Below are 25,938 nucleotides of genomic sequence, written 5' to 3'. Positions count from 1 at the left end.
GTCTTCGATGAATTTCAGCCCCTGATACGCCTTCCGACCACAAAAAACAGATAACTAAACATTGCTATTGTTGTTGTTGTTGGTTGTTTTTGGGGAAGAAGACCAGACAGCGTGGTCATCGGTCTCATCGGATTAGGGAAGGATGGGGAAGGAAGTCGGCCGTGCCCTTTCAGAGGAACCATCTCGGCATTTGCCTGGAGTGATTTAGGGAAATCACGGAAAACCTAAATCAGGATGGCCGGACGCGGGATTGAACCGTCGTCCTCCCGAAAAACATTGCTATTCTTTGGTGCAAATAGACAGTGGAGCAGTCATGATTAACAGCCCGGTAGCAATAATGAAACTAACCTAGCAGCTTGAAAATTGCAAAGATATAACAACAAATATACAAAGCATGCGTGATCAACGTAAAACTACAGTACAACCAAAATAAACAAAAATTTAACTAAATTGCAGATAAAAATGACTTGCCCTCACAATAACCACAGTGCCAAAGAAGACAGATGCTTACTAGTACAAGTATCACTAAACCATCAATTTCATGTCACGGTTGCAAACACTAATGCAAATTTTCTAGAGAAGGAAGGAAAAACTTGGTAGAAGCCAGCTTCATGGAGTATCAATTTGCATTCCACAGAAATGTGATCCTACAAATTAACTTAGAAGATACGCTGCAGAAAGATGAATCTACACTTATGGCATATGTGGATTTAGAAAAGGCTTCTGACAATGTTGACTTGAATACACCTGTTGCATATTAACCTCAATGACATTACAATGCCAGGGAGTGAAAAGTTACCTAAAACTTGTCAACTTTTACAGACCACACAGCAGTTCTAAGAGTTGACAGATATGAAAAGGAGGTCACTAAAAGAGAAGGGAAAGACACCACATTGTAGCCTGTCATCCACATTATTCAATCTGTGCACTGAGCAAACAGTAAAGCAAACCAAAACAATTTGGAAAAAGAATTAGCTCAGGATGAAATAACAAGAGGTGACAATAAGGGGATTTTCTCCCTACATTGTTGATATATTGTTGACATTGCTACCTAGAGTTTCCATTGTTTGATTAGGAAATTAGACAGAAATTAGTAGACGAGTTTCGCTATTCAGGTAGCAAAATAACTGACGGTGGCAGAAGTACACAGGATATAAAATGCAGGCTGGCACTAGCAATGAAAGCTTTTCTGGAAAGAGAAGTATGTTGGGAAGTGTATTCTAAAATTATGTGTCTGGAGTGTAGCCTTCTACATAAAAGAAATTCAGACAAGAAAAGAATGAAAGCTATTGAAATGTGGTGATACAGAAGAATGCTGAAGATTAGAAGGGTAGACTGGACAACTAATGAAGATGTATGGAATCAATTTGGGAAGAAAAGAGCATTATGGCACACCTTGATTGAAAGGGCTACAATAATAGAACACATTCTAAGGCATGAAGAAATAGTTAAACTGGTAATAAACTATATATCTGTTTATGTCGAGGTTCAGAAAAATTGCAGCCTAGGTGGAAAAGTCGACTGATGGATTATAGAATAGAAAGGTATTGTGTGATAAGCAGTATACCCTCTTAGTGCCCTGTTGTCGCAACATAAGTGAGCAGTAGCATATACTGCTGAGCTTCAGTCACTTCTTTGTTCATTTCACCTCATGTCATAGTGTAGTAAAGCATCGATAAAAAAGGATGACAGTATAACCACCCTTCACTCTGGAGCAGAACATGGCTTCATCCGTAACTGTTTATTGCTGTTGATTTCCAAATGGGAGGTACCAATCATAAAGAAATAAAAGCCACAGTTTTCATAAATTTGTTTTCCACTTTGCTGCTACCAAATATTCACCCAGATTCAACTATAGTAATTAACAATCTGCCATATCAGATTATAGTGCTAGATAAAGCTCCAACAATGCACTGGAAGAAAGAGGATATTTTTCTGGGTACAGAACCAGGCACGAAGAAGGTAGAATTAATGGAACTTGTAAAGCTGTATAAGCCAAACACAACCCATACTACCGAACTCCATGCTACCAGTTCAATGAACTGGCTATGACAAAAGGATGCAGTATGATCAGGCTTCCCTCCATTCCATGCTCATTTCAGTCCTAATGAACTTTGAAAGTGCAGTATAAAAAAATAACAAATACAATAAAAAAATAGATCCTTTAAAACATCATGTCAACTGGTAGAGCAAGTGTGCTGAAGTTACTCAGTGCTCCTAGTGGCAGGTATAAACAACAAATTGCCATTAGCCTTATTTTACTGTGACCATTAGTTGCCAACCTACAGCCACTGAAGTGAGTATGACCACAGCTGTTCAGGAGATTATTAAGTGACAATGAAACAGCTTAAGGAACTCTGTGTGTGTGTGTGTGTGTGTGTGTGTGTGTGTGTGTGTGTGTGTGTGTGTGTGTGTGTGTTTGGGGGCGGGGGGGGGGGGGGGGGGGCAGTACAAGTTGCACACAGTGCTGTGAGTGATTGAAAGGTTCTGAACGCACAAAAATATGGGTTGGTAAGGATCCAAAACTTTGACAACCTTCCACAAAGATTAATAATGACTATGTCAAGAGTTTGCACTGTGTAGGCATCAGTATAAGATCATGCCTTGAAATTTTGAATAACAATCTTTTGACAGTGTAAGTGGATAGAAGAAATATCTTCTCACCAAGTGGCAGTGGAAGTTTTACGTACACAAGCTTTGGAGCCAGTGGCAGCTCCTTTTGGTAGAAGTGTTGAATAAGAAGGAAGAGGGGTGAAGGAGAGGGAAGGAGAGATTTAAGAGAAGGGGTAGAATTTGGGTGACTTTTCCTAAAGCTCTTCCTTCCCCATCAATCCTCCTGTGCCAGAAGAAGGAGCCACTAGCTTCAAACATACGTGTGTGTGTGTGTATGTGTGTGTGTGTGTGTGTGTGTGTGTGTGTGTGTGTGTGTTTTCTGCCACCGCATGGTGAGTAGATTTTTTTATCTATCCAATTACATTATATTGTCAAAAACTGGTTATCTTCGTTGTTATATTAGCCCATGTGGTCATCATCCCTTCTTATATAACCTTCTTGTAAGTCATTGTTGTCACCTGTCTTGATCACACTGTCATCTGTTTCCTACCTTCTGTACACTTCGTTCATTTACTTATCTGTATCATCCAGATTTATCAACACTTCACTCCTACACATTTTCTAGTATTGATTTATGTGCATGTAGAAGGGTCCATCGTCATTTACAAAATTGCATATGACAATTTGTTTATGCTTCACTACAGCACAGTGCGTTCTCCTGATCATCTTTCACCAATTTATTTGCAAATTTGACAGCTATATTCTCTCCCACCCCCCACTTATCTTGTTTGTGTGTTATTCTTTTATGTTTTCACATGTTTTTTTCCAACAAACCGCTATGATTAACTTTTATTGTCATCACCTACATTACTTTGTCAAGCGAAGCAGTTAATATTTTCTTCTATGATTTTCCCTTTCTGTTTCCCCAGTTTTTAAAATTTTGTCTCTTTCCATGACTTTCCCTACCAATTTTTTCTTTTCCACTCATTCTTTTCTATCATATAGGCCACTTCTCTGTAGAGAAATTCTCACCCACTCACTACCACTTGTTAACCATTGTCTGTTCTCATGATTTTCGTACAATTTTTCCATATTTTTCCTTGCTTTTCTTGTTTTTCTATCTTCTTCTATCCTCTGCTTCTCTTTTTTGTCAGTACCACGATTTTTAACACTCCAAATCAGCCCCTCTTGCCATGATGTATCCCATCACATATTTACATCTGTTCTTTTTGAAAATATGCTTTTGCACTATCAAAACTATGGTTCCACATTGTGTTTCTTGAAACCTGCTTGTCCTTGGAGTTGCTCGCAAAGGCCTAATACTGAAAGTCCCTGTTTATGGATGTAATGCTACTCTACATTGCGCTCTTTTATAGATTCAAATACACCAATCTCCACCAGACTTCTCTCCTTCTACAAAATCCTGCAGTTTTCTGCCCCTCATGTTTCCTTGGATAGTATCATCCACCAAACCAACTTCAAATTTCAGCAACATGCCATACTTCACCTCAAAAAGCTATCCCACCTTCTCCTAAAATATCTCAACAGTTGTGTTTCCCTTCCTGTCCCTCTGCAACTCCCTAAACAGCCACACCGTCTCCTACAGACTGAGCTTGGCTAACCTCCTTAACATCCTCCAGCCTTCACTACTGCCTCCCAGACTAATAACAACTAAAAAAAACAAGAATCAGTCACAACAGTACAGTGTTCTCAACCTCTCTTTCAAAGCACTCTCCTCTCCTGAATTACCTGTATTATCCAAGGATCTCACTTTCACCTCTAAATCTGCATTTAATCACACTGCTTTGGTGAAGGACCTAGTTTCTTTCAAATGTAATGTCAACTGAAAATATCACTTTGCAAGCCAACCCCAAAACCTTTCCAACAGCAAAGCTGACACTGAATCCTGCCTTCAACAGTTCTGACCACGATACCAACTTGATGAATCACCACTACCTCAAAACCATCCCTTACAAGCCTTCCGAGAATTCCTCACATCCAGCATTGCTTCACAACCCTTTCTCAGGTCCGTATAACATGACAGTAACCTGTTCTCTGCTGACCTCCAGGCTGTGTTCCCTAAAGGTGATGACTCCAGCAGACAACGGATCTACCACTGTGCTACTTGACCAAGAGGATTATGTTAGTGAAGGTCTACGGCAGCTGTCTGACACCTCAACATACATTTATTTGTTTTAGGCATTTCCCAACAATCAATCTTTCCTTCTCATGCCGTCCAGTAAATCTCCCCTGACCCAGTGTTCTGGGTAACTTTCCTAAACTCTACCCCTTAAACCTATCTTTTCCTTCACCTCTCTTTCTTCCCTTTCAGCCATTCTGCTAGGAGGAGGAGCCACTGGCTCCGAAAGCTTTCATATGTAAAACCTTATAGGTTTTGTTAACATCGAGTATAGATTAAATGTCAGAAAGTCTTTTCTAAAAGTATTTGTATGGAGTGTAGCCATGTATGGAAGTGAAATGTGGACGATAAATAGTTTAGACAAAAAGAGAATAGAAGCTTTCGAAATGTGGTGCTACAGAAGAATGCTTAAGGTTAGATTGGTAGATCACATAACTAATGAGGAGGTATTGAACAGAATTGGGGAGAAGAGAAATTTGTGGCACAACTTGGCTAGAAGAAGGGATCGGTTGGTAGGACATGTTCTGAGGCATCAAGGGATCACCAATTTAGTATTGGAGGGCAGCGTGGAGGGTAAAAATCAGAGAGGGAGACCAAGAGATGAATACACTAAGCAGATTCAGAAGGATGTAGGTTGCGGTAGGTACTGGGAGATGAAGAAGCTTGCACAGGATGGAGTAGCATGGAGAGCTCCATCAAACCAGTCTCAGGACTGAAGACCACAACAACAACAACAACAACAACAACATAGGTTTTATAAAATTGATTATTTTTGTTGTTATATTTTGACACATTGTGTCAATGTAAAATTTGGGTTGTGATTGTTGACTGACAATCAGAAACAGCCCCATGTTGAAATTAGCCAGAAACTGCTTGCCACTGTGAACAGCAAAAAAAATTTCCTGAAGAACATCATACCAATATATGAGATGTGTTTATGGCTGTGGTGTTGAAATAAATGAGCAGTCATCGCCAAGGGTGGACAAAGCATCTCCTCATCCGAAAAATACCATGCATGTGTCAGTCAAAGCTCAAGGATCCTTTTTGACAGAAAAGGCATTGTCCATCAGGAAAAAGGTACCACCTGTGAGATGATAAACAAGGAAGTCTATCAGAGAATATCAGCATGTCTAAGGAATGCCATGTGCAGGAAGAGACCTGGAGGTGGAAAAACTACACTCGGATGTTGCATCACGATGACATGCCAGCTCACACCCATTACTTGACTGCCACTATCTGGCAAAACATCAGATTCCAGTCATCTCCATCCACCCTATACCCTGGACCCGGCCACAGCAGACATTTCGCTGTGTCCCAAACTTAAAATCACTCTGAAAGGACATCACCTCCATAGGAGAGATATAGGACAATGTGACAAGACATGTGTGCATCATCTGAGAACGAGTGTTGCAGGAGGTTTTCCAAAAATGGAAGAAACATTAAGAATGGTATACAATCAGTGGAGGGCACTACTTGGGGTGATAGTGCTTAAAATGTACAACAATGAGCAAATTAGGATGTTAAAAGCAAATTCTGTCTTTTTTTTTAACACCAGTTCCAATGTTACATGGCAAGAAATAATGAAAAGTTTAATCTTCGTGAGTTGGTAATGCTGGTGAAAGTAACTATTATGGACACTATCCCATAGCACTAGTCTTGAGCTGTGCTTCTTAGTAACAGGATGGCCATAGAAACATAAATCCATGGAGGATTGCTGGAGGAACAAACCAAAAATAATTTCTGAATCACAGACAGGCACAACAAAAGGACAGCTAAACAAGTAATCTTTTGGTCAAAAGGCCTTCTTCTGAATTAGACAAAACACACACACACACACACACACACACACACACACACACACGCAACTCATGCACATGACCACTGTCTCTGGCTGCTGAGGCCAGATTGTCAGCAACTGTGCCAGACTGAAAGCTACAGTGCATGATGGGAGAATCAATCTGGATGGTGGGGGTAAGGAGAATGCTGGAGTGGGGAGAGGGAGGGATAGTAGGGTAGGGCTGGGGGATGGTAAGGTGCTGCTTGTGGGAGAATACAGGGCAAGGTGTGGAGAGGGTAGGGCAACTAGGTGCAGTTGGCAGGTTAGATGGAGAACAGAGCTGGGGGGGACTGGAAAAGAAGAGAAGTAAAAAGACTGTGGGTGCATTAGAATGGAAGGCTGTGTAGCACTGGCATGGGAATACAGAAAGGGACAGATGGGTGAAAGACAGAGACTGCTGAACATTGAGGCCAGGAGGGTTACAGAAACATACGATATATTGCAAGTAGAGTTCCAACTTGCGCAATTCAGAAAAGCTAATGTTGGTAGGAAGGATCCAGATAGCACAGGTTGTGAAGCAGTCACTGAAATGAGGACTGTTGTGTTGGGCAGTATGCTCAGCAACTGGGTGGTGCAGTTTTTTCTTGGCCACAAATTTTTGGTGCCCATTCATGCAGACATACAGCTTGTTGGCTGTCATGCCTTCATGACTGGACTGGAGTAGGGTATGGTGATGATGATGGTGGTGGTGGTGGTGGCAGCAGCAGCAGCAGCAGCAGCAGCAGCATTGGCGGTGGCAGCAGGATGCAGGATGCACGGGACAGATCTTGCATCTACGCTTATTACAGGTATATGAGCCTTTAAGCAAGAGCTTGGAACAAGGTCTGAGTAAGGATGGATGAGGATATTGTGTAAGTTCTCTGGGTTGCAGAATACCACTGTGAGAGTGGTGGAAAACATAGTGGATAGAATATTCCTCATTTCAGGGCATGACGAGATGTAGTCGAAACCCTGGCAGAGAATACGATTCAGGTTCTCCATTCCTGGGTTGTAATGAATCATGAGGAGAATGCTCCACTGTGGCCGGACAGTGGGGCAGGCAGGCAGAGGGTAACTGGAGAGATAAGGCGTGGGAGATCTGTTTTTGTACAAGGTCTATGAATGCCTTAATGAGACCCTTGGTATATTTCAAGAGGGAGTGCTCATTGCTGCAGATGCAACTGCCATGGGTGGCTAGGCTGTATGGAAGGGACTTCTTTGTTTGGAATGGGTGGCAGCTGTTGAAGTGGAGGTATTGCTGGTGGTTGGTAGGTGCATATGTAGCTATGTTTGAAATCGAGGTCAACATCAAGGAAGGCAGCTTATTGGGTCGAGTATGATCAGGTGAAGCAAATGAGGGAGAAGGTGTTGAGGAATGTGGATAGAGTGTCCTCTCCTTTGATCCAGGTCATGAAGATGTTATCAATGAATCTGAAGCAGGCGAGGGGTTTGGAATTCTGAGGGGTTAGGAATGATTCCTCTAGATGGCCCACAAATAGGTTGGCACAGAATGGTGCCGCACATGTGTTGAGTGTTATACCCCGGATTTGTTCATAAGCGATACCATCAAAAGAGAAGTAATTGCACGTGAGAATGTAGTCAGTGATGGTCATCAGGAAGGAGGTTGTACGCTTGGAATGCAGGGCCAAAGTTTGTGTTCAATAGCGCCAAGATCATGGGCACTGGGGACACTGGTGAAAAAGGAGATGGCATCAATAGTGACAAGCAGAACAGTGTGTGGTAAAGGAAAAGAAACTGTGGAGAGTCGGTGGAGGAAACGGTTGGTATCTTTTATATAGTAGGATGGATTGTGGGTAATAGACTGAAGGTGCTGATCTACTAGAGCAGAGATTCTCTCAGTGGGGGACAGTAAATGGTCATAATTGTGCGCATTGGGTGGTTGGGTTTACGTACTTTAGGAAGCATGTAGAATATACGAGTGTGAGGAGTGGTAGAAGTGAGGAGAGAGATAGGGGAGAGGTTCTGGGATGGGCCCAAGGATTTGAGGAGAGACTGGGATCAGTTTTAGGTGGTGGCTTGCAGTTCTTTCTGCAGATTAAGGTAAGCTTGCCTGGTGAGGGATTTGGGAAAGGATGGTGAGGCAGGGTTCAAGGTTAAGAAATTCTGAAAAGTTAACAGGGAAAGATTATGAGGTCGTAGGGGTGGATGACAGTTGGATGGAAGAGAGAACTGAGTCAGGCAAGGTTCAACATTGGTCTACCATTGAGTCTGACTGGTGAGCCTGACTCAGTTCACTCCTCCATTTAACCATGATCCTCCCCCACTGTTCCTTAATCATGGCCCTGTTAACTTTCCAGAATTTTATTAATATCAAACCTTGCCTCACCATCATCCCCCAAAAACCCCAACACGCGAGCTAACCTTACAATGTTGTTTTGAATCGCAAATATTACCTGGCAGAAGAACTCCTCCAGTTGACAGATTCATTCACCTACAAACTTTGCCACAATGACCCAATTCTATAAATCCAGCAGTATCTCCTCAAATCCATAGGCCCATCCAAGCACCTCTACCTGGAGTCCATCTCTCTCCTCAACCCTTTCACTCCCCATCTTCTACCCTCTACATGCTTCCCAAAATACGTAGATCCAACCACCCAGTACACATCATTGTTGCCAGTTGCTGTGCCTCCGCAGAGAGAATCTCTACTCCTGTAGACCAACACCTTCAGCCTAATACCCACAACACGTTCTACTATAAAACACCAACCATTTTCTCCACTGACTCTCCACAGTTCCTGTTCCTTTACCACATTATGTCCTGCTTGTCACTACTAATGCCTCCTCAAATGTTGACCTCCACCTCAAACATGGTTACATCTGTATATGGTTACATCTGTACCTCTGTCCATGTCAGACCTACCCACCACCAGCAACACCTCCACTTCAATAGCTGCCATCCATTCCATACCAACAAGTCCATTCCACACAGCCTAGCTACCTGTGGCAGTTGCATCTGTAGGGTGCGCAGATCCTGTCAAAACATACTAAGGGTCTCATTGAGGCTTTCACAGACCATATTTACTCTCCCAACGTTTTACAGCAACAGATCTCCCATGTCTTATCTCTTCAAAGTCCCACTGTCCGGCCACAGAGAAGCATTCCCCTCATGACTCATTACCACCCACGAATGGAGCAATTGAATCACATTCTCCACCATGGTTTCCACTACATCTTGTCCGCCCTGAAATGAGAATGTCCTATCCACTGTGCTTCCCACTCCTCCCATAGTGGTACTCTGCTGCCTACTGAACCTATTCAGTATCCTCATCCGTCCTTACATGACCCCCTGCTCCTAACCCCTTGCCTCATGGTTCATATCCCTGTAATAGACCTAGATGCAAGACCTGTCCTGTATATCCTGCCACAACCACCTAATCCAGTCAGGTAACGAGCACGGCTATCCCATCAAAGTCAGGGCTGCCTGTGAAACTAGTCATGTGATCTACAAGCTAAACTGGAATCACTATGCTTCATTCTATGTGGACATGACAATCAACAAGCTGTCTGTCTGCACAAATGGCCAAGAAACAGCTGGACCACCCAACTGCTGAGCATTCTGCCCAACACAACAGACTTCATTTCAATGACTGCTTCATAGCTTCTCTCATCTGGATCCTTCCTACCAACACCAGCTTTTCTGAAAGGCACAGGTGGAAACTACCTGCAGTATATCCTACATTCCCATAATCCTTCTGGCCCCAACCTGCATTAGTACTGTCTCTCACCCACCTATGCTCTTCTCTATTCCCACTCACCCTTCTATTCCAATGCACCAACAGTCTTCTTCCTTCTCTATTTTTCAAACCCCCTCCCCCGTCGCCCTCCATCTACAATCTCGATTGCAACTTGCCGCCCTACCCTCTCCTCACCTCATCCCTGTATGCTCCGATAAGCAGCACTTCACCATCCCTCACCCCTACCCTACTATCCCTCCCTGTCCCTGCCCCAGCCTCCTCCTTACACCACCACCAAGACTGCTTCTCTTATCATGCACTGTAGCTCAAGTCTGTCCTTGTCAGCCAGAGACTGTGGTCATGTGTGGGAGTTGCTTTTGCGTGAATGTATGTGTGTATGATTTCTAACTCTGAACATGGCCTTTTGACCATAAGCTTACTTTTTTTAGCAGTCTTTTTGTTGTGCCTTTCTGCGAATCAGCATCTCCACTATGTGGTGGGTAGCCATTTATCCTTTTCATAATATTGTCATTATTCCATCGCGAATTTTCCATTGTTTATTTATTTATTTACTTATTTACTTATTTATTAAAGCTGCAATTTTTTTACAAAAATAATGTGATGGAGCTATGCTGCTCAGGTGTAGGACTCTAAAATACATCAAAACCATACAAATTCAATGAATAAAATCACTGACCAGTTTCAGGAGGGGAGAAAAAAAGAACTGCACACACACAAATGCTAATGTTAAAACAGTGAGACTCTACAATGATAATTTCAAATAATGTGCGTGGAATGGAATAGGCATAATGTACTGAAATCAACAAGCATGACAAGAGTTTAACAGAAAAGAAATTCAGGAGTAAACACAGATGGAAGCCATCTTTGTTTCAAAATTGTGTTGTACAAGATGATGCAAATAAAACAAAGTTATTGCAATAATGGAAAGCCATGTATGAATTACAAACAATTATTAAGAAATAGATTTGAATGATGGAAAGCAAAAAGAAAGTACCAGCAACTACTGGACAAGACTTTCAGAGTATCATTCTTCTTCAGTTTAGGAAGGTTAGAGACATGAACACTCATTCACACTTCAGATTCATTCATGTGATTGTCATGCTATGGCCCAGCGAGACCCTTGAGAATGTGTGCGCCTAAACATCTTGCTCTGCAAAATAATCAAAATATAGTAACACTAATTTTTGTTTGTCTGTCTAGCACACAGCAATTCGTTTTAAATTTGGCTTGTGGCCTGCCCTTTCTGTCACTGTTCATAAAGAAAACAAAAGACTAAAAATGTAACTGCATTAATTAGCCATGTGCAACATGTGAATAGGTGACCACAATATGACCAAGCCAATCTATGGTATAATGCAGTGCCAAACAATTTAATTGAAATAAGAGAAAGCAACCCAAGGTAGAGAGTGAAACACTGAGACTCGGAGATTTGTTCATTGGACATAAATGAAAAATAACTTATATATTTATTTTGATGTCTTGAGCATTAAATATCTACATCTACGTCTACATCTGTACTCTGCAAACCACTGTGAGGTCCATAGTAGAGGATACGTCCCATTGTACCAGTGTCTTCCTGTTCCATTCAAGTACGGAGTGTGGGAAGAACGATTGACTGAATACCTCTGTGCATGCAGCAATTATTCTAATCTTATCCTCATGATGCATATGTGAGCAACACATATGGGATTATAGTGTATTCTTAGAGTAATCGTTTAAAGCCATTTCTTGAAACTATTGTAGCAGACTTTCCAGATAGTTTACGTCTCTCTTCTATAGCCCTCCAATTCAGGTCATTCACTGTCTCTGTGGCACTCTTACCACAGATTAAACAAACCTATGACTATTCGTACTGCCCTTCTCTATAGATGATCAATATCTTCGGCTAGTCCTATCTAGTACAGGTCCCACACACTTGAGCAATATTCTAGAACTGGTCGCAACAGTGATTTGTAAGCGATCTCCTTTGTAGATTGGATGCACTTCCCCATTATTCTACCAATAAACCAAAGTCTATAACCTGCTTTACCCATGACTGAACCTATGTGATCATTCCATGAGCTACCAAATTCAAACAGTGACTCACTGATATTACACTCACAGGATACTATGTTTTGTCATTTTGTGAAGTGCGCAATTTTACATTTCAGAACATTTAAAGCAAGTTGCCAATCTTTAGATCACTTTGAAATCATATCAAGATCTGATTGAATATTTATGCAGCTTCTCTCAGAGAGTACTGCAGTATAGATAACTGCATCAGCTGCAAAAAGCCTGATTTCACTATTAATATTGTTTGCAAGGTCATTAATAAGCAACATGAACAGAAAGGGTCCCAGCACACTTCCTTGGGGCACACCCAAAATTACTTCTACATTTGACAATTACTCTCCATCCAAAATAACCTGCAGTGTCCTCCCTACCAAAAAGTCCTCAATCCAGTCACAAATCTCACTTGATATCCCATGTGATTGTACTTGTGACAATAAGCATAGGTGTATAGGCGTGGCACTGCATCAAATGCTTTTCATTAATCAAGGAATACAGCATCTACCTGACAGCCTTGATCCAAAGCTTTCATTATGTCATGTGAGAAAAGTGGGAGTTGGGTTTCACATGATCAATGTTTTTGAAATCCATGCTGGTTGGCACTGAGGAGGTCATTCTGTTCAAGATACCTTGTTACGTTTGAGCACAGAATATGTTCTAAGATTCTGCAACAAATTGATGTCACGGATATTGAACAGTAGTTTTGTGGATCGCTTCTACCACCCTTCTTGTAGATGGGTGGATCTGTGCTTTTTTCCAAGAACTGAGCACAATTTTTTGTTTGATGGATCTATGACACTTTATAGTTAGAAGATGGGCTCCCTCATCCACGAATTCAGTATAGAATCTGACAGGGATTCCATCAGGCCCTGGAGCTTTGTTCAGTTTTAACAGTTTCAACCGTTTCTCAACACCACTGGCACTAATACTTCTTTCACTCATCTTTTCAGTGGTACAAGGATTAAATTGGAGCAATTTTCCTGGATTTTTCTTTGTCAAGGAACATTTGAAAATGGGGCTCAGTATTTCAGCTTTTGCTTTGCTACCCTTAATTTCAGTTCCTGTCTCATTCACTAGGGACTGGACACTAGCTTTGGTGCAACGAACAGCCTTTCTTTGGGTTCTGTGAAAACACACTTGACAATATTCTGTTACGGTAGTCACTGAAGGCAAAATGCATTGCTCTCTTGACAGTCAAACATGTTTCATTCAGGATCTCTCTCTCTCTCTCTCTCTCTCTCTCTCTCTCTCTCTCTCTCTGTAGCACTACGCTTTGTTTTACATCGGTTACACAGTTATTACTGCTCTTTAGAAGTTTCTTTACAGTGACTGTGTACCACGGAGTTCCCTCCCATTATGAACTGTTCTACTGGGTACATATCCATCCAGTGCAGGGTCAACTATTCTTCTGAACTTAAGCCAGAGTTCCTCTACATGCTCCTGCTCTGTGCTAAAAGTTTCAAGTTCCTCACTGAGATAAGACACTAATGATTTTTTATCTAGTTTACTGACCACATATATATCTTTCTGCTTGTTTTAGTAGTCTTCTGTACTTTGGTAATCACTGCTCCCATAACTGCATCATGGTCATTGATATAAGTTTTGATGTGGACATCCTCAAAGAGATCAGGTCTATTTGCTGCCATTAGATCCAATATATTTCCATTATGAGTGGAGCTCTTAACAATCTGTTCTAGGTAGTTTTCAGAGAAGACATTTAATAAAGTTTCACAGGATGTCTTATCATGCTCACTGCTAACAAAACTAATTTTTCCAGTTAACTGTTGGATGATTCAAGTCTCCACCTATGACTACAATATGATAGGGGAACTTATGTACAAGTGAAATGAGGTTTTCCCTAAAGTCTTTGGTTACATCAGGAGACAAGTCTGGTGGGCGATAGAAGGATCCAATTATCATTTTATGACTAACCCCTGATACTGAGTCTTGGCCAATCAATCTCACATGCAGCTTCAATTTCTACCTCAGTGGATTTGAGTTTCTTGTCTACTGCGACATACAACACCTCCACTTCCTGTTTGTCCATCCTTTTGATATACACTTAAATTTTCCCCAAAAATTTCACTGCTATCAATTTCAGGTTTCAACCAGCTCTTTCTGAATCTAATATTATGTGAGCTTCACTGCTTTTCATGAGCACTTCAAACTCCGGCACTTTGTTGCGAATGCTTCGGCAGTTTACCATTAGAATTTTAAGACTCTCACCTGTTGGTGGCGTTTCTTTTGATCTTACCCTGATACTTCTGGATTTCCAGCAGATATTGTTATCTGGATTGGATAGAGTTGCCTGATCTAAAAAACCCTTTTGTCCATCTCACACACAGTCCGCTACTTGAGTAGCAGCCTCTGACGCGTAGTACACACCTGACCAATTTAAGAGTAACCTACAGCTCTCAACCCTATGGCACAAGTCCTGAAAGTCACAGCCTAGCTTGTCACAGAACTTTCAAAGTCTCTGGTTTCGTCTTTCAACCTGAATCAGAACAAAAGGGCCATGATCAGTTCTGGGGACAATACTACAAATTGTGAGCTTCATTGAAATTCCAAGTGCAAGGCTACTCTTCTCGACCTTCTCAACAAAATGCTCACAGATTCTGCAAAGAACAAAGGAAGCTTCATAAAATTTTCAAAAACGCACGATTATTTGCATTGATATACAATAAAGTTCATGGAAGATGTAGTTTTTTGCAGAACTGTAAACCACAAATGCCGATTTGCTATGAAATAAATTACACATCCAAAACACTCATACTGGTAATTTATGAAAATATAGTTTTGTAAGCATCTGAAATTTCTCAAAATAACCTATTTCTCACATGATACTATGATATAAGAGAACAATTGTTCTGAACAAGTATAGGGGTACTGTTCTCTGAAATTTTAAGAGAGCACAATAAAGTTTATGCCTACAATTAAGAATAAGAGTACAAGTTAATCGTAGCACTCACAATGGTCAAAATTTCACAATACAAATGGGTGTTGATACAATCAATGATAGATATGCAGAAACAATGCAAACAGTTAAATTTGTGAATCTAGAACTTTAAATTGGCACGTGATCTTGTACATGCAGTCTCACACAAAGGAAAATTCCTAAGGTGGCTTTTATATATAAATAAATGCGTGTATTGTACATATTTTTAACTTAGCTGATTTTGTGCATACTTCTACACTGGCTTGCCAAAGTAGTCACTGCAGCGTGAGTTTATCTTGATCAAAATCGCTAAACTGTGCAGTACCAAAAAAGCACGTCTTCTGCCTGTTGCAGCTAACAATGTTAATTTCTGATTTTTAAAATATGGCTGTTATCAATATGCAAAATTAGTTAAAAGGTATATTCATTCAAAAAGACTAGTGAAAATCATAAGCATGAAAAAAAAATCTTCATTACAATATAAAGCTAAAATTGCAAAACATGTGACTAACATGGAATTCCACAAAACTTTCAAGCCACTCAATGAGAGTGTCTCTTACCTTTCCTGAAAAACTAATTCCTGAAATATTTTAGCACAAAATTACAAATGTTTCATGGAGGGCTTCTCATACTATCAGGAAGTAGTCTAACTAAAAACACACACATTACTTACAAGGGCAATTTTCATATTATTACAGTGTGATAAATTCTGTGAAAGTGGAGTACACAAGCATTCTACAGTGGCTCAACCTGCACTTGTATATGCCAATGCATCTACTTAAGGAATGTATAAAACCTTTGAAGCGAGAAATTTGTGATAATTCACATTTTATGCAGAAAGAGTGAGAGTCAGTAAATGTGTAATGAAGTTCAAGAAAATGATGATCTACAATAACCAGTGACTGGGGCTATAATCTGATAAACCCAATCAAAGTTTGAGCTCCCCATCTTTATCGAAAAAGGGAGGTAGGATTTAAAGTCTCATTCACAAGAAATTCAATGACTAGCTCAATTTGACAGGAGTGATGAAATTAACTGCTCACTGCCTGAAGAAATCACACCAATATTAAAGTGATTTAGGTAAATCATCTAAATCTGAATGGTTGGATTGGGAGTTGAAACTCATTACTCGTGCACATATGTACAGTATATTAGCTCCTGCACCACCTCATTTCATGGAAGACATGAATGAGAGAAAAGGAAAATGTAGTGGTGAAGTCTAAAGACTACAATGTCAAAATATCTTATCTAAAGACTTTCTCCAGTTGTTCTGGAATACTGACACTCACTCACCGACTTCTTTCTTTATTTTTAAAATTCCCAAGTATATTTCCGAGTGCAAAAGCTATGGCTGTAGAACTAATTAGAATTATTACAAATCCATAATGATCACACTGACTTAATGAAAATCTATATAATGTAACTGGAAACATCACCAAGCAGTGGCAGTAGAAAACCCATATGAAGGTCAAAGAAATGTGCACATTTTCAGAACCAGTGGCTCCTCCTACTCACAGAATGAAAAGGCACGGGTGTGATGGATAAGGAAAGGTGAGGTTTAAGAAGGGTCACCCAGAACCCCGAGTCAGGGATGACTTACCGACGACAAGGACCAACTGACTGAGAATGAGAAGGAAACACTGGTTATTGGGGAGTGCCCCAGACAAGATATGAAAACCTGCGAGCTTAAAGGTTGAAGATAAGAGTAATATACAAGAGACACATTAGTGACAAAACTTAAAACAAGAGTTAATAATAGCAGAAAAATAAGTGCACTGTATGTGGTAGAGGTGGGAGGAGAGGAAAAATTAGACAGGTCAGAAAATAAAGACATGGAAAAGTAAAAGGGCATGAAGAAAGGAATAATTACTGAGAAGAAATGTTTCAACTGAAGAAATTAATGGAAATTAAGGCCAGGTGGGTGATGAGAACAAGAACACGTTGTAATGGCAGTTCCCATCTGCAGAGTTCTGAGAAATTAGTGTCTGGGTGAAGAATCCAGATGGCATGTATGGTGAAACAGGCACTGAGGTCATGACTGTAATGTTGTAGAATATGTTCTGCAACAGAATATTGTGTGTTGGTAGTATACACCATCTATCTATGTCCATTCATCCTAATTGATAACTTGGTGGTAGTCATACCAATGTAAGAGGCCAAACAGTGTTTACAGATATTCCAAGTGTGATGGGCAAAACATCAGACAGAATGGGTTTCATTTCTGAGCCTGATTTTAAGAAGTATGCAAATAATTTTTTAAAGAGATGTGTTACATTATCTTAAAGAATATCACTTCAGATGTGCAATTTTGTGCTATGTGATTTCCCCTAACTATATCCTATACTATAGTATAGTATCAGAAGAACCCTGTAAAAATAGTAACTGGATGATCCCTCTATTCATATAAGGTACTATTGTTGGACACAAATAAAATGAAAAGGAAACAAGAACATGCAATATGCAGGGAGGTTCATATAGCAATAAAAGTAAATGCTACATACCCTGTTGAACTGTCCAGAACCAAACTTTTTTCAATTTCTTCAAAATTTCTTAAGTCTCTTATGTAAACTTCTCTTTGTCGGCCCTAAAAAGTAATGAATGTTGTGAAATATTGTCAACTGCTTAAGGCAAATACTGACTGTAGAATAAAGAGCTTACCGAATCAAAGCCAGTGGTAAGTATTCTATTAGAATCCCCTAACCAAACAATTCTAGAGTCTTTGATGCTCTGATGGCTGTTGGCTGACTGACTGATGGGTACAGAAGCCCGTGGGTCGACAACCCGCACCTGTTTGTCCTTGCAGGATGTAGCTAAGAGTATTCCATCTTTTTTCCAACTTACAGACTGGATTACATCACAATGGTCTGCATTTGCTGTACAAAAGAAATAACAGAATAGATTGAATTATATTTAAACACTTTGTCACAAGTAATAAAATGTGACTCATAATTCAAGAAATGAAAGACTTTTATAGAAACATTAGGAAGAAAATACGGAGCAAACTAATGAGGGCACAGATGTTGACACCAAACAAGCTTTCCTTACAGTTTCATAAGAGAACGAAGCAAGATAATATTGCAAGTATACTTACAGAACAGTTCTCTCTCTGCAAGGATATCCCATAAGGTAAGAGTGGTGAATGATGTGCTTGTCAAGAGACAATCTGCTACTGGATGAAAACAGACTGTTTCCACACGGCGCTGTTTGTGTGAAAACGTGCACTCCGAGTTTGTGAGATTTTCTTCCAGCCCATTTTCTGGAATCTGCCATATTTTCACCTGATGGAAGAGGTGAAAGTCATAATCACTCAATACCACTTTTAATAGAAAAAATAAACAGTTGCAATAAGAGAAGATAATTCAACTTACTACAATGACAGGTGGAAAACTTAGAAATTTCAGGTCAGATTACTTTAACTAATCAAAGATGAATTACAATCAATAATATGAAATAGATAATTATGCTGCACTGACTAAATGTGTAGCCATTCATGACTCAGAGCACTTTTTTTTTTTTTTTGCTTGCAGTGCTTATACAACCTTGTGAATGAATGAGATGAATCAAAGCCACTGAGAAAAAAATTAAGTAAGCATAGTATAAAAATTAGCTGCTGTTATGAAACCAAAATATGTGAGCCAACAGTAAACAAAACATGAAGGAACTACTACAAGGGTTCAATGAAAGGAGGATTACAACACCAAACATTTAGGAGATGGCAACTGAAGATGTTATGTTGAAAGGTGTTCAGACAGAATGGTAATAACTCACTTTTTGTGGTGGTTCATTTTTATTATATCTTGAGTGGTTTCAAGTCACCTAGAGACTCATCATCACATTGTACATACTTTTAATGATTGATTGTTGCATTGTGAGGTTCATTGTGTATCAGTGCAAGACAGAAGAAAACAAAACAACAACCAAGCACTGAACATGTTGGTATATTAGGGATACGTTACATCATAAGATCACCTAATATAATTAGCATCCATAACTTAAATTTTGGTGCACAAATAACTTTTTTTGGACACATAATTCATTTTTCCCAGTTATGTTGATTCCACAGGACTAAACAAACTACCACAGGCAACAGTTCCCACATGCTTTACAGTAAATGAACAAACCAAAGAATGTTACAATTCTTGAGACTAAAATGGCCAACCCATCTTTTCACAAATTTTATATATATAAACTAACTTGTGACAACTGCCCCTGCTGTGGTGTGAAAATGGAAACTAAGCTAGGTAAAGTAAAAAACATTTGTAAGCTCAGAAATCAGTTCCAGAACCGGAGATTATTATTTGAAATACAAGACCAGAAAGTCAGTGTCCCTCAATATTAACATAGGAACAAGCATGCACTTTGTACGTCTGTCACTACAACTGTAAACTTTTATTTAGTGTCATTTTCAAAATAACATCATGTTCTTAAAGGCTGAATGTAAATTAGTGATTTTACCACATGGTCCCTCAATAACAACACAGTCCCTCTCTAAATGCCAAAACACATATCATGATGCCTCTTTCACTCTCATAGTTCATTGGTAGTTTCCTTGCCTGTCATTTCGAGCAGTCTACAAGCTTTCTCAGCCTTCTATTGCCTGATCTATATGCAAAGCTAGCTGTGGTTACTAATGTTGCTTGATATGGAATCTACATACTTTAAATGAATGGCAACAAAGGCTACAGAGTACTTTACACCTAATCCCTATTACAGATAAACCGCAGTTTCCCATTATTTATCCACTTAACTGAATCTTATCGACAATGTAGGAAAAGATAGATTGCTACTTACCATAAAGGAGACATATTAAGTTGCAGGTAAGCACAATTAAAAGACACTTACATAAAGTTTTTGGCCATAGCCTTTATCACCAAGAAAAAAACACACACACCATTCATACACACACACACAAACAAGCACACCTCACACACACATGACCACCAACTCCAGCATCTCGGGCCGGAGGAGTTGGTGGTCATGAGTGCATGAGGTGTGCTTGCTTGTGTGTTTCTCTTTTTCTGGTGAAGATTGTGGCCACACACTATGTATGTGTCTTGATTGCACCTGTCTGCAACTTAACATGTTTCCTTTACAGTAAGTAGCAATCTACCCTTTCCTACAATGTTGATATTCCTACCTGGAGTGTCCATTTTTTAACTGAATTTTACAATCTTTTTTATTCTTGAAACAGAAATCCAGCTCAGCTTTGCATGGATAGCATTAAATATTCTAAGGTGGACAACTTGTGTGGTGTATTTTGTTTGCAGGTCACTGTGTGGAGTTACAAGTAAATAAATTTCAGAGAGCTGGAAAATTGTCTGGAGGCATGAAAATTGTGTGTTCCACATTGAAATGAATTGGTGTTTGGAAAGACATCTTATAGCAATGATGGGAGCACATCGTGATGTAAGTAATATGTTTACAACCAATATAATGTCCTATCCAAATTTTGTTTTGAGTGTGTGTGTGTGTGTGTGTGTGTGTGTGTGTGTGTGTTTGTTTGGAGGCTGGCACAAATAAAAGAAAAAATAAGAAATAACATACAAGATGTACAAGTTTAACTGTTGTTACAACACTCCTCTTGTGAAGCTTAGTATGTCCTGTCATGCATTGTTAAGACTCATCACCACAGTTCTTTCACATGGGCTCTATATGGTGGACTACTACATCATGTCACACAAAGAATGCTACCCACATCTAGGTTTGAGTCAATGAAGACAGGAATCAAGTTTCCCCAAGTGAAATTCCCTGATATTTAACTGATTTTCAGACATGTTTCCCTGCCAAATTTTGAGACTCAAAGGTAAGAAAGACATAAGTTGACAAAAATTGTAAGAATGTCTTTCTCCCCCCCCCCCTCCCCCCTCCCTCCCCCCCCCCCCCCCCCCCATGTGAGCAAAAATCTTAAGGATACCATCAACATCTTTTGTAATGAACTGTTTTTAGATGGAGAAAGCAAGCCAAATGGTATGCAAGGTCATTAAGACCACTGTTGTTATTTTATTTCAATAAAACAAAACGCATTTGATGACAAAAATACAAATTTCCTTGGAGTCACAAGGCAGATTTAAAAAACCTTCATTGATTTCAGAAACAGCCTCAGAAAAAAAAGAAGGCCTCTTGAAAGAAGTGTAAAACACAGGGAAGAGTTGTGTAAACAATCACTACAGGTGACCATCAATAAAATGTTGGTTCTACTATGTTCATTATTGTCAGTTATAAGCCACTGTGTTAAGTCTATTATCTTACAGATATTGTGTGATTTTTCTTCTGAAAAATATGTGAGTACCTAGCGTACAAACTGCCAGCGACTGCCACGATTTTCTTCTTCTTATCCTCCACACTTCCTAATATATAAATTACTTTTGAATTGCCAAAATGTACTATAATAACTAATATGTCTACAAAACACTGCACTATACAATGTACTTGCAGTGAGATGGTCACAATTCCTGAAATCCATCGCCCATGGCCTCTGGCCTGCCGAGGGGCACATCTGTCCTGGGTCCATGGATAAAACCATGAAAATCTGCTGTGTTATGCTACACACAAACAGACCCATCCTGCGGACAGATTGGTGAGACTAAATCTGACAGGCAGGGCCTCAATATCAGTGGGAAATAATGGGCTTCAGATCGGCAGGCCCGATCTGTGTTTTGGCCCTTTTGTGTGACCAGCTATTCACATGTCACAGACACCATGTTGATGAAACAAGACCCCAGTGATCATCCATGCAACAGATAACTTGCGCAAATACTCAGAGAATCAATACTAATGAGGATAGGTAGCAACTCCCTGTAAATATGATTGCTGAGCCACAGACAGGCACGTAGAAAAGACAATCACACTCTCACAATAAAATTTTCAGCCCTAGTTTTTGTCAGAAAATGAGAGGACACACACATTCACACAATCACTCAGACACAGCTCATGCACACATGACCGCCGTATCTGGCTGTGGCATCTACAGTCTCTGAGAATCATATGCAAACAAACCACTCCTCATGCCTCCCTGCCTCTCATTGGCACCTGCTAGACTAGCAGCAAGAAGTGGTGGCAGCACTGACTGCAAGCTGAGGTGGGTGGTAGGAAGAGAAGAAGTAGTAAGAATGAGTGAGTAGGGAAGCAGCAAACGTACTCAGCTGCGCCCTGCCAGTGACGGAGCACGACGAGACAAAAATGAGATTTTTCCAGTGGCTTTTTTTTCCGAATTTCCCTGAGATGTTTGAAATTCCCTGATTTCCAGAACTTGTGGCAATCCTGTATATGGAAGCAAGGCAAAGATGCTGAAATCAGTGAAGTAGTTTTTCAGAAAATGTTTTATTTGTGACATAAAAAATAAAACACCACATATTTTGGATTCACATGTTTCATTCTCAAATGATTGCAAGGAAACTACTGGTTAGAAATGTTTGATTTTTTCACATTGTCTCACATCACAGACTGATGATGTGATGGTTATCTTCCCATTATTGGTCATATTTATTACAACACTTCAAAGATGAGTACCTCACTGCCTGCTGTTTGAAAAATTTGCAGTGAATTAAGAGTGAAAATTGCAATTACTAATCAGAGGGAAGCATAAATTGGCAGTCTGAAATTGTCATATTTCAAACTTTGCACCATGTCAATATTTTAATGAGATATGATTGAATATCACTAGAATTATTGCTGGTTAAGCTTTCTCACTGACATTTACATTCTTAGTGATAAGTTAGTGACTGTAAAGAATGTAAGCTTTTGAAGGTTTCCTTGAATGCTGTACTGATGCAGTCCTCTTGGCACTATACAATGAAGAAGTCAGCTTTCGCGTGTGGGGGAGAAATCTTATCTTGTGTGTAACTGCAGTCGATTTAGGGATAGATGTGTCATTGGCTTAGTGGACCACACTTGTAATGTGATCCACCCAGTCCTGAACAAGATTATCATGTACAAAAACAACCAGATGGCTGTATAACATCCAGTACGCTCAGAAGAGCATCCATCAAGAACAAGATAGGTTCCTTTTGGCAACAGCTCTGTATAAGAGGTAAATCCAGATGTCATTTTAATACAAGTCAAAGACCATTTCTCACTGTGCAGTATCTGCATTAGCAGGAGTGGAAAATGAAAGGTCACTGGCAGAGAGTGAACTTTCTGCAGCACCAAATTTTCTTGTCATATGCACTGAGGTGCGAAGCTCTTCTAACAGAATAAGGTCATGAACACGTTTTCTCATGCACAGTGGCCGATTTCCTACATCTACATACATGCTTTGCAAGCCATCATATGATGCATGGTGGAGCGTACCCTGTACCACTACTTGTCATTTCCTTTTCTGTTCCACTCACAAATACAGTGAGGAAAAAAACAACTATCTATATACCACCTAGGTACATCCTCCTCCTCCTCCTCCTCCTCCTCCTCCTCCTCCAGTGCAATGCTGAGGTTGGTTTGCTGCAGTATGCCGTTACATTCTTCTCTCTGCCTTCCATTTCAATTCCACATACGCACATAGCATATCCCACATAACTCTCATAATATGTTGCATGTATGAAATTCTTAGTCAATCCCAGCAATTTCTTCCCTCAACAGCATGTGCCATTGTTAAAATGTTGTTATTGAAGCTTGAAATGTGTCTTATAGGTTTGTCTTTTCTTGTCTGGATGCGCCTTCAGAGAGCTCTGGTTTCCTGTACTTTTCATATCACCTCCTCCTGTAGCACCAAATCTCTAGGGCTTCTAGTTTTCTCCTCTCTTGCTTTCTTACTGTACAAGTTTCCCACTCATATACAGTCACTCCACAAAACCACTTCGGTGATTCATTTCCAGACTGTTATTCTTGCTGGTGAGTGCTTTCTAAAATTAAGTGCAGTTTTGGTCTGCTTTATCCTGCTCACAATATCTTCCTATCTTCACAATCTCTTGAAATCCTGCTTCCCAAATAGGTAAATTTCTCTATAAAAATTTTTTCTTTTTAAAATTCAGTTTTGATTGCACCACGTATGCTACAAGAACATAGGTGACCAGTTTCAGTCATATCACATGACCATCATCAGAACTGTAACTTAATTTAGAAAGTAATAGAAACCTTACTAGATTGACAATAAAATATGACAAAATGCTTATAAGGATAAAATACAATAAAACTTGTTATACCCATGGCATCGTTCGAAGATGGTAGGTGGAGCACTCTTCTCAGCTGCTGTGATGTCAACTGGTGCCAGCAAGTGACGGGCATACGCTTAAATACGAAGATGATCCGCCTACCTCTTCTCCCTCTACCTCACGTCAACCAGTCAGTGAAAAACAGGTTCACATAATCGTCAAAATGTAAAAAAAAAAGTACAATAATAACATAAAAATAGTTATGTATAAAATATCTCTTTACAACCAAGGTACTACTTAAACATTGTATAAAATATCAATTAAAAGCTTTAAAATAACTGTACAGACTAAGTACACTCAGTGTGCCCTCTATGGGCTAAGGTGGTACCACCATAATGGTTTCATCAAAGCCAACAATGTTGTGAAGGTCTTTGGCATTGCGGCATCATGTCGATATGTGAGTTGTGACTCAACTGCAAGTCTACACCTATGTTAGATTCGGTTTGTCTGTCTTATATTAACTTTATTTGCCACTGGTGATATATGTAATAATGGAATGATTATCTGCAGAGTGCTACACTTTTTAAAATGTCATAAAACTGATTTATTAAAAGTCATATTTCCTAATATTTCTAGTTGGAAGTTTGAGATTGTGATATAAATATTTACATCCTGTTCTAAGGTACATTTCTGCCATGGATACAACTGGGTCCTATGATTTTCTGAACAAAAGAGTACATACGTGTTCATAGAATTTCATCAAAGAGATCATAAAAATGTTTTTCACGAAAATACAACTGTTCATTGAGAAGCACTGACGGTTCATCTCTATAATGCAGTCGAGTCACAACTCACATATCGATATGATGCCGCAATGCCAAAGACCTTCACGACATTGTTTACTTTGAAACCATTGTGGTAGTACCACCTTAGCCCATAGAGGACACACTGAGTATACATCGTCTGCACAGTTATTTTAAAGCTTTTAATTGATATTTTACACAATATTTAAGTAGTACCTTGGTTGTAAAGAGATATTTTATACATAACTATTTTTATGTTATTATTGTACTCTATTTTTTTATGTTTTGACGATTATGTTAACCCGTTTTACACTGATTGGTTGATGTGAGGTAGAGGGAGAAGAGGTAGGCGGAGCATCTTCGTATTTAAGCGTATGCCTGTCACTTGCTGGCACCAGTTGACATCACAGCAGCTCGGAAGAGTGCTCCACCAACCATCTTCGAAGGATGCCATGGGTATAACAAGTCTTATTGTATTTTATCCTTATAAGCATTTTGTCATATTTTATTGTCAGTCTAGTAAGGTTTCTATTACTTTCTAAATTAAATTACAGGTCTGATGATGGTCATGTGATATGATCGAAACTGTGTTCTTGTAGCATCTGTGGTGTGATCAAGACTGAATTTTAAAAGGAATTTTTTTTTGTTTTAATTTATTGATCGCTGTTCCAAAAATGTTTATTAAAGTTGTTTAAATTTCTCTATCATTTATAACTCCTCGCTTTCAATTCTCATTCTTCAGAGGTTCATATTCTTCCTCAGAACTGCATACCATCACTTCACTCCTCCTCTTGTTTATTCTCACATGATACTGATTATAGTAAATCCTTTCCATTGT

General features: G+C 39.6%; 1 protein-coding gene across 2 annotated transcripts in view; it reads right to left on the bottom strand.

Annotated features, from left to right (window-relative positions):
* LOC126475283 (coronin-7) overlaps positions 1 to 25,938 on the bottom strand; it is a 241,653-nt gene that overhangs the window by 195,113 nt on the left and 20,602 nt on the right. For both annotated transcript variants that reach the window (XM_050103040.1, XM_050103039.1), the window contains 3 exons: positions 18,303 to 18,489; positions 17,870 to 18,084; positions 17,713 to 17,795 (listed from right to left, as the gene is read on the bottom strand). In XM_050103040.1, coding sequence (XP_049958997.1) covers positions 17,713 to 17,795; positions 17,870 to 18,084; positions 18,303 to 18,489 — 485 coding nt within the window. The remainder of the gene's footprint in view (positions 1 to 17,712; positions 17,796 to 17,869; positions 18,085 to 18,302; positions 18,490 to 25,938) is intronic.

Source organism: Schistocerca serialis, chromosome 4 (genome assembly GCF_023864345.2).
Source record: "Schistocerca serialis cubense isolate TAMUIC-IGC-003099 chromosome 4, iqSchSeri2.2, whole genome shotgun sequence".
In the NCBI taxonomy this organism is placed as follows: Eukaryota; Metazoa; Arthropoda; class Insecta; order Orthoptera; family Acrididae; genus Schistocerca; species Schistocerca serialis.
Note: the sequence above shows the minus strand (reverse complement) of the source record. Positions and strands in the feature narration are given on the sequence as shown.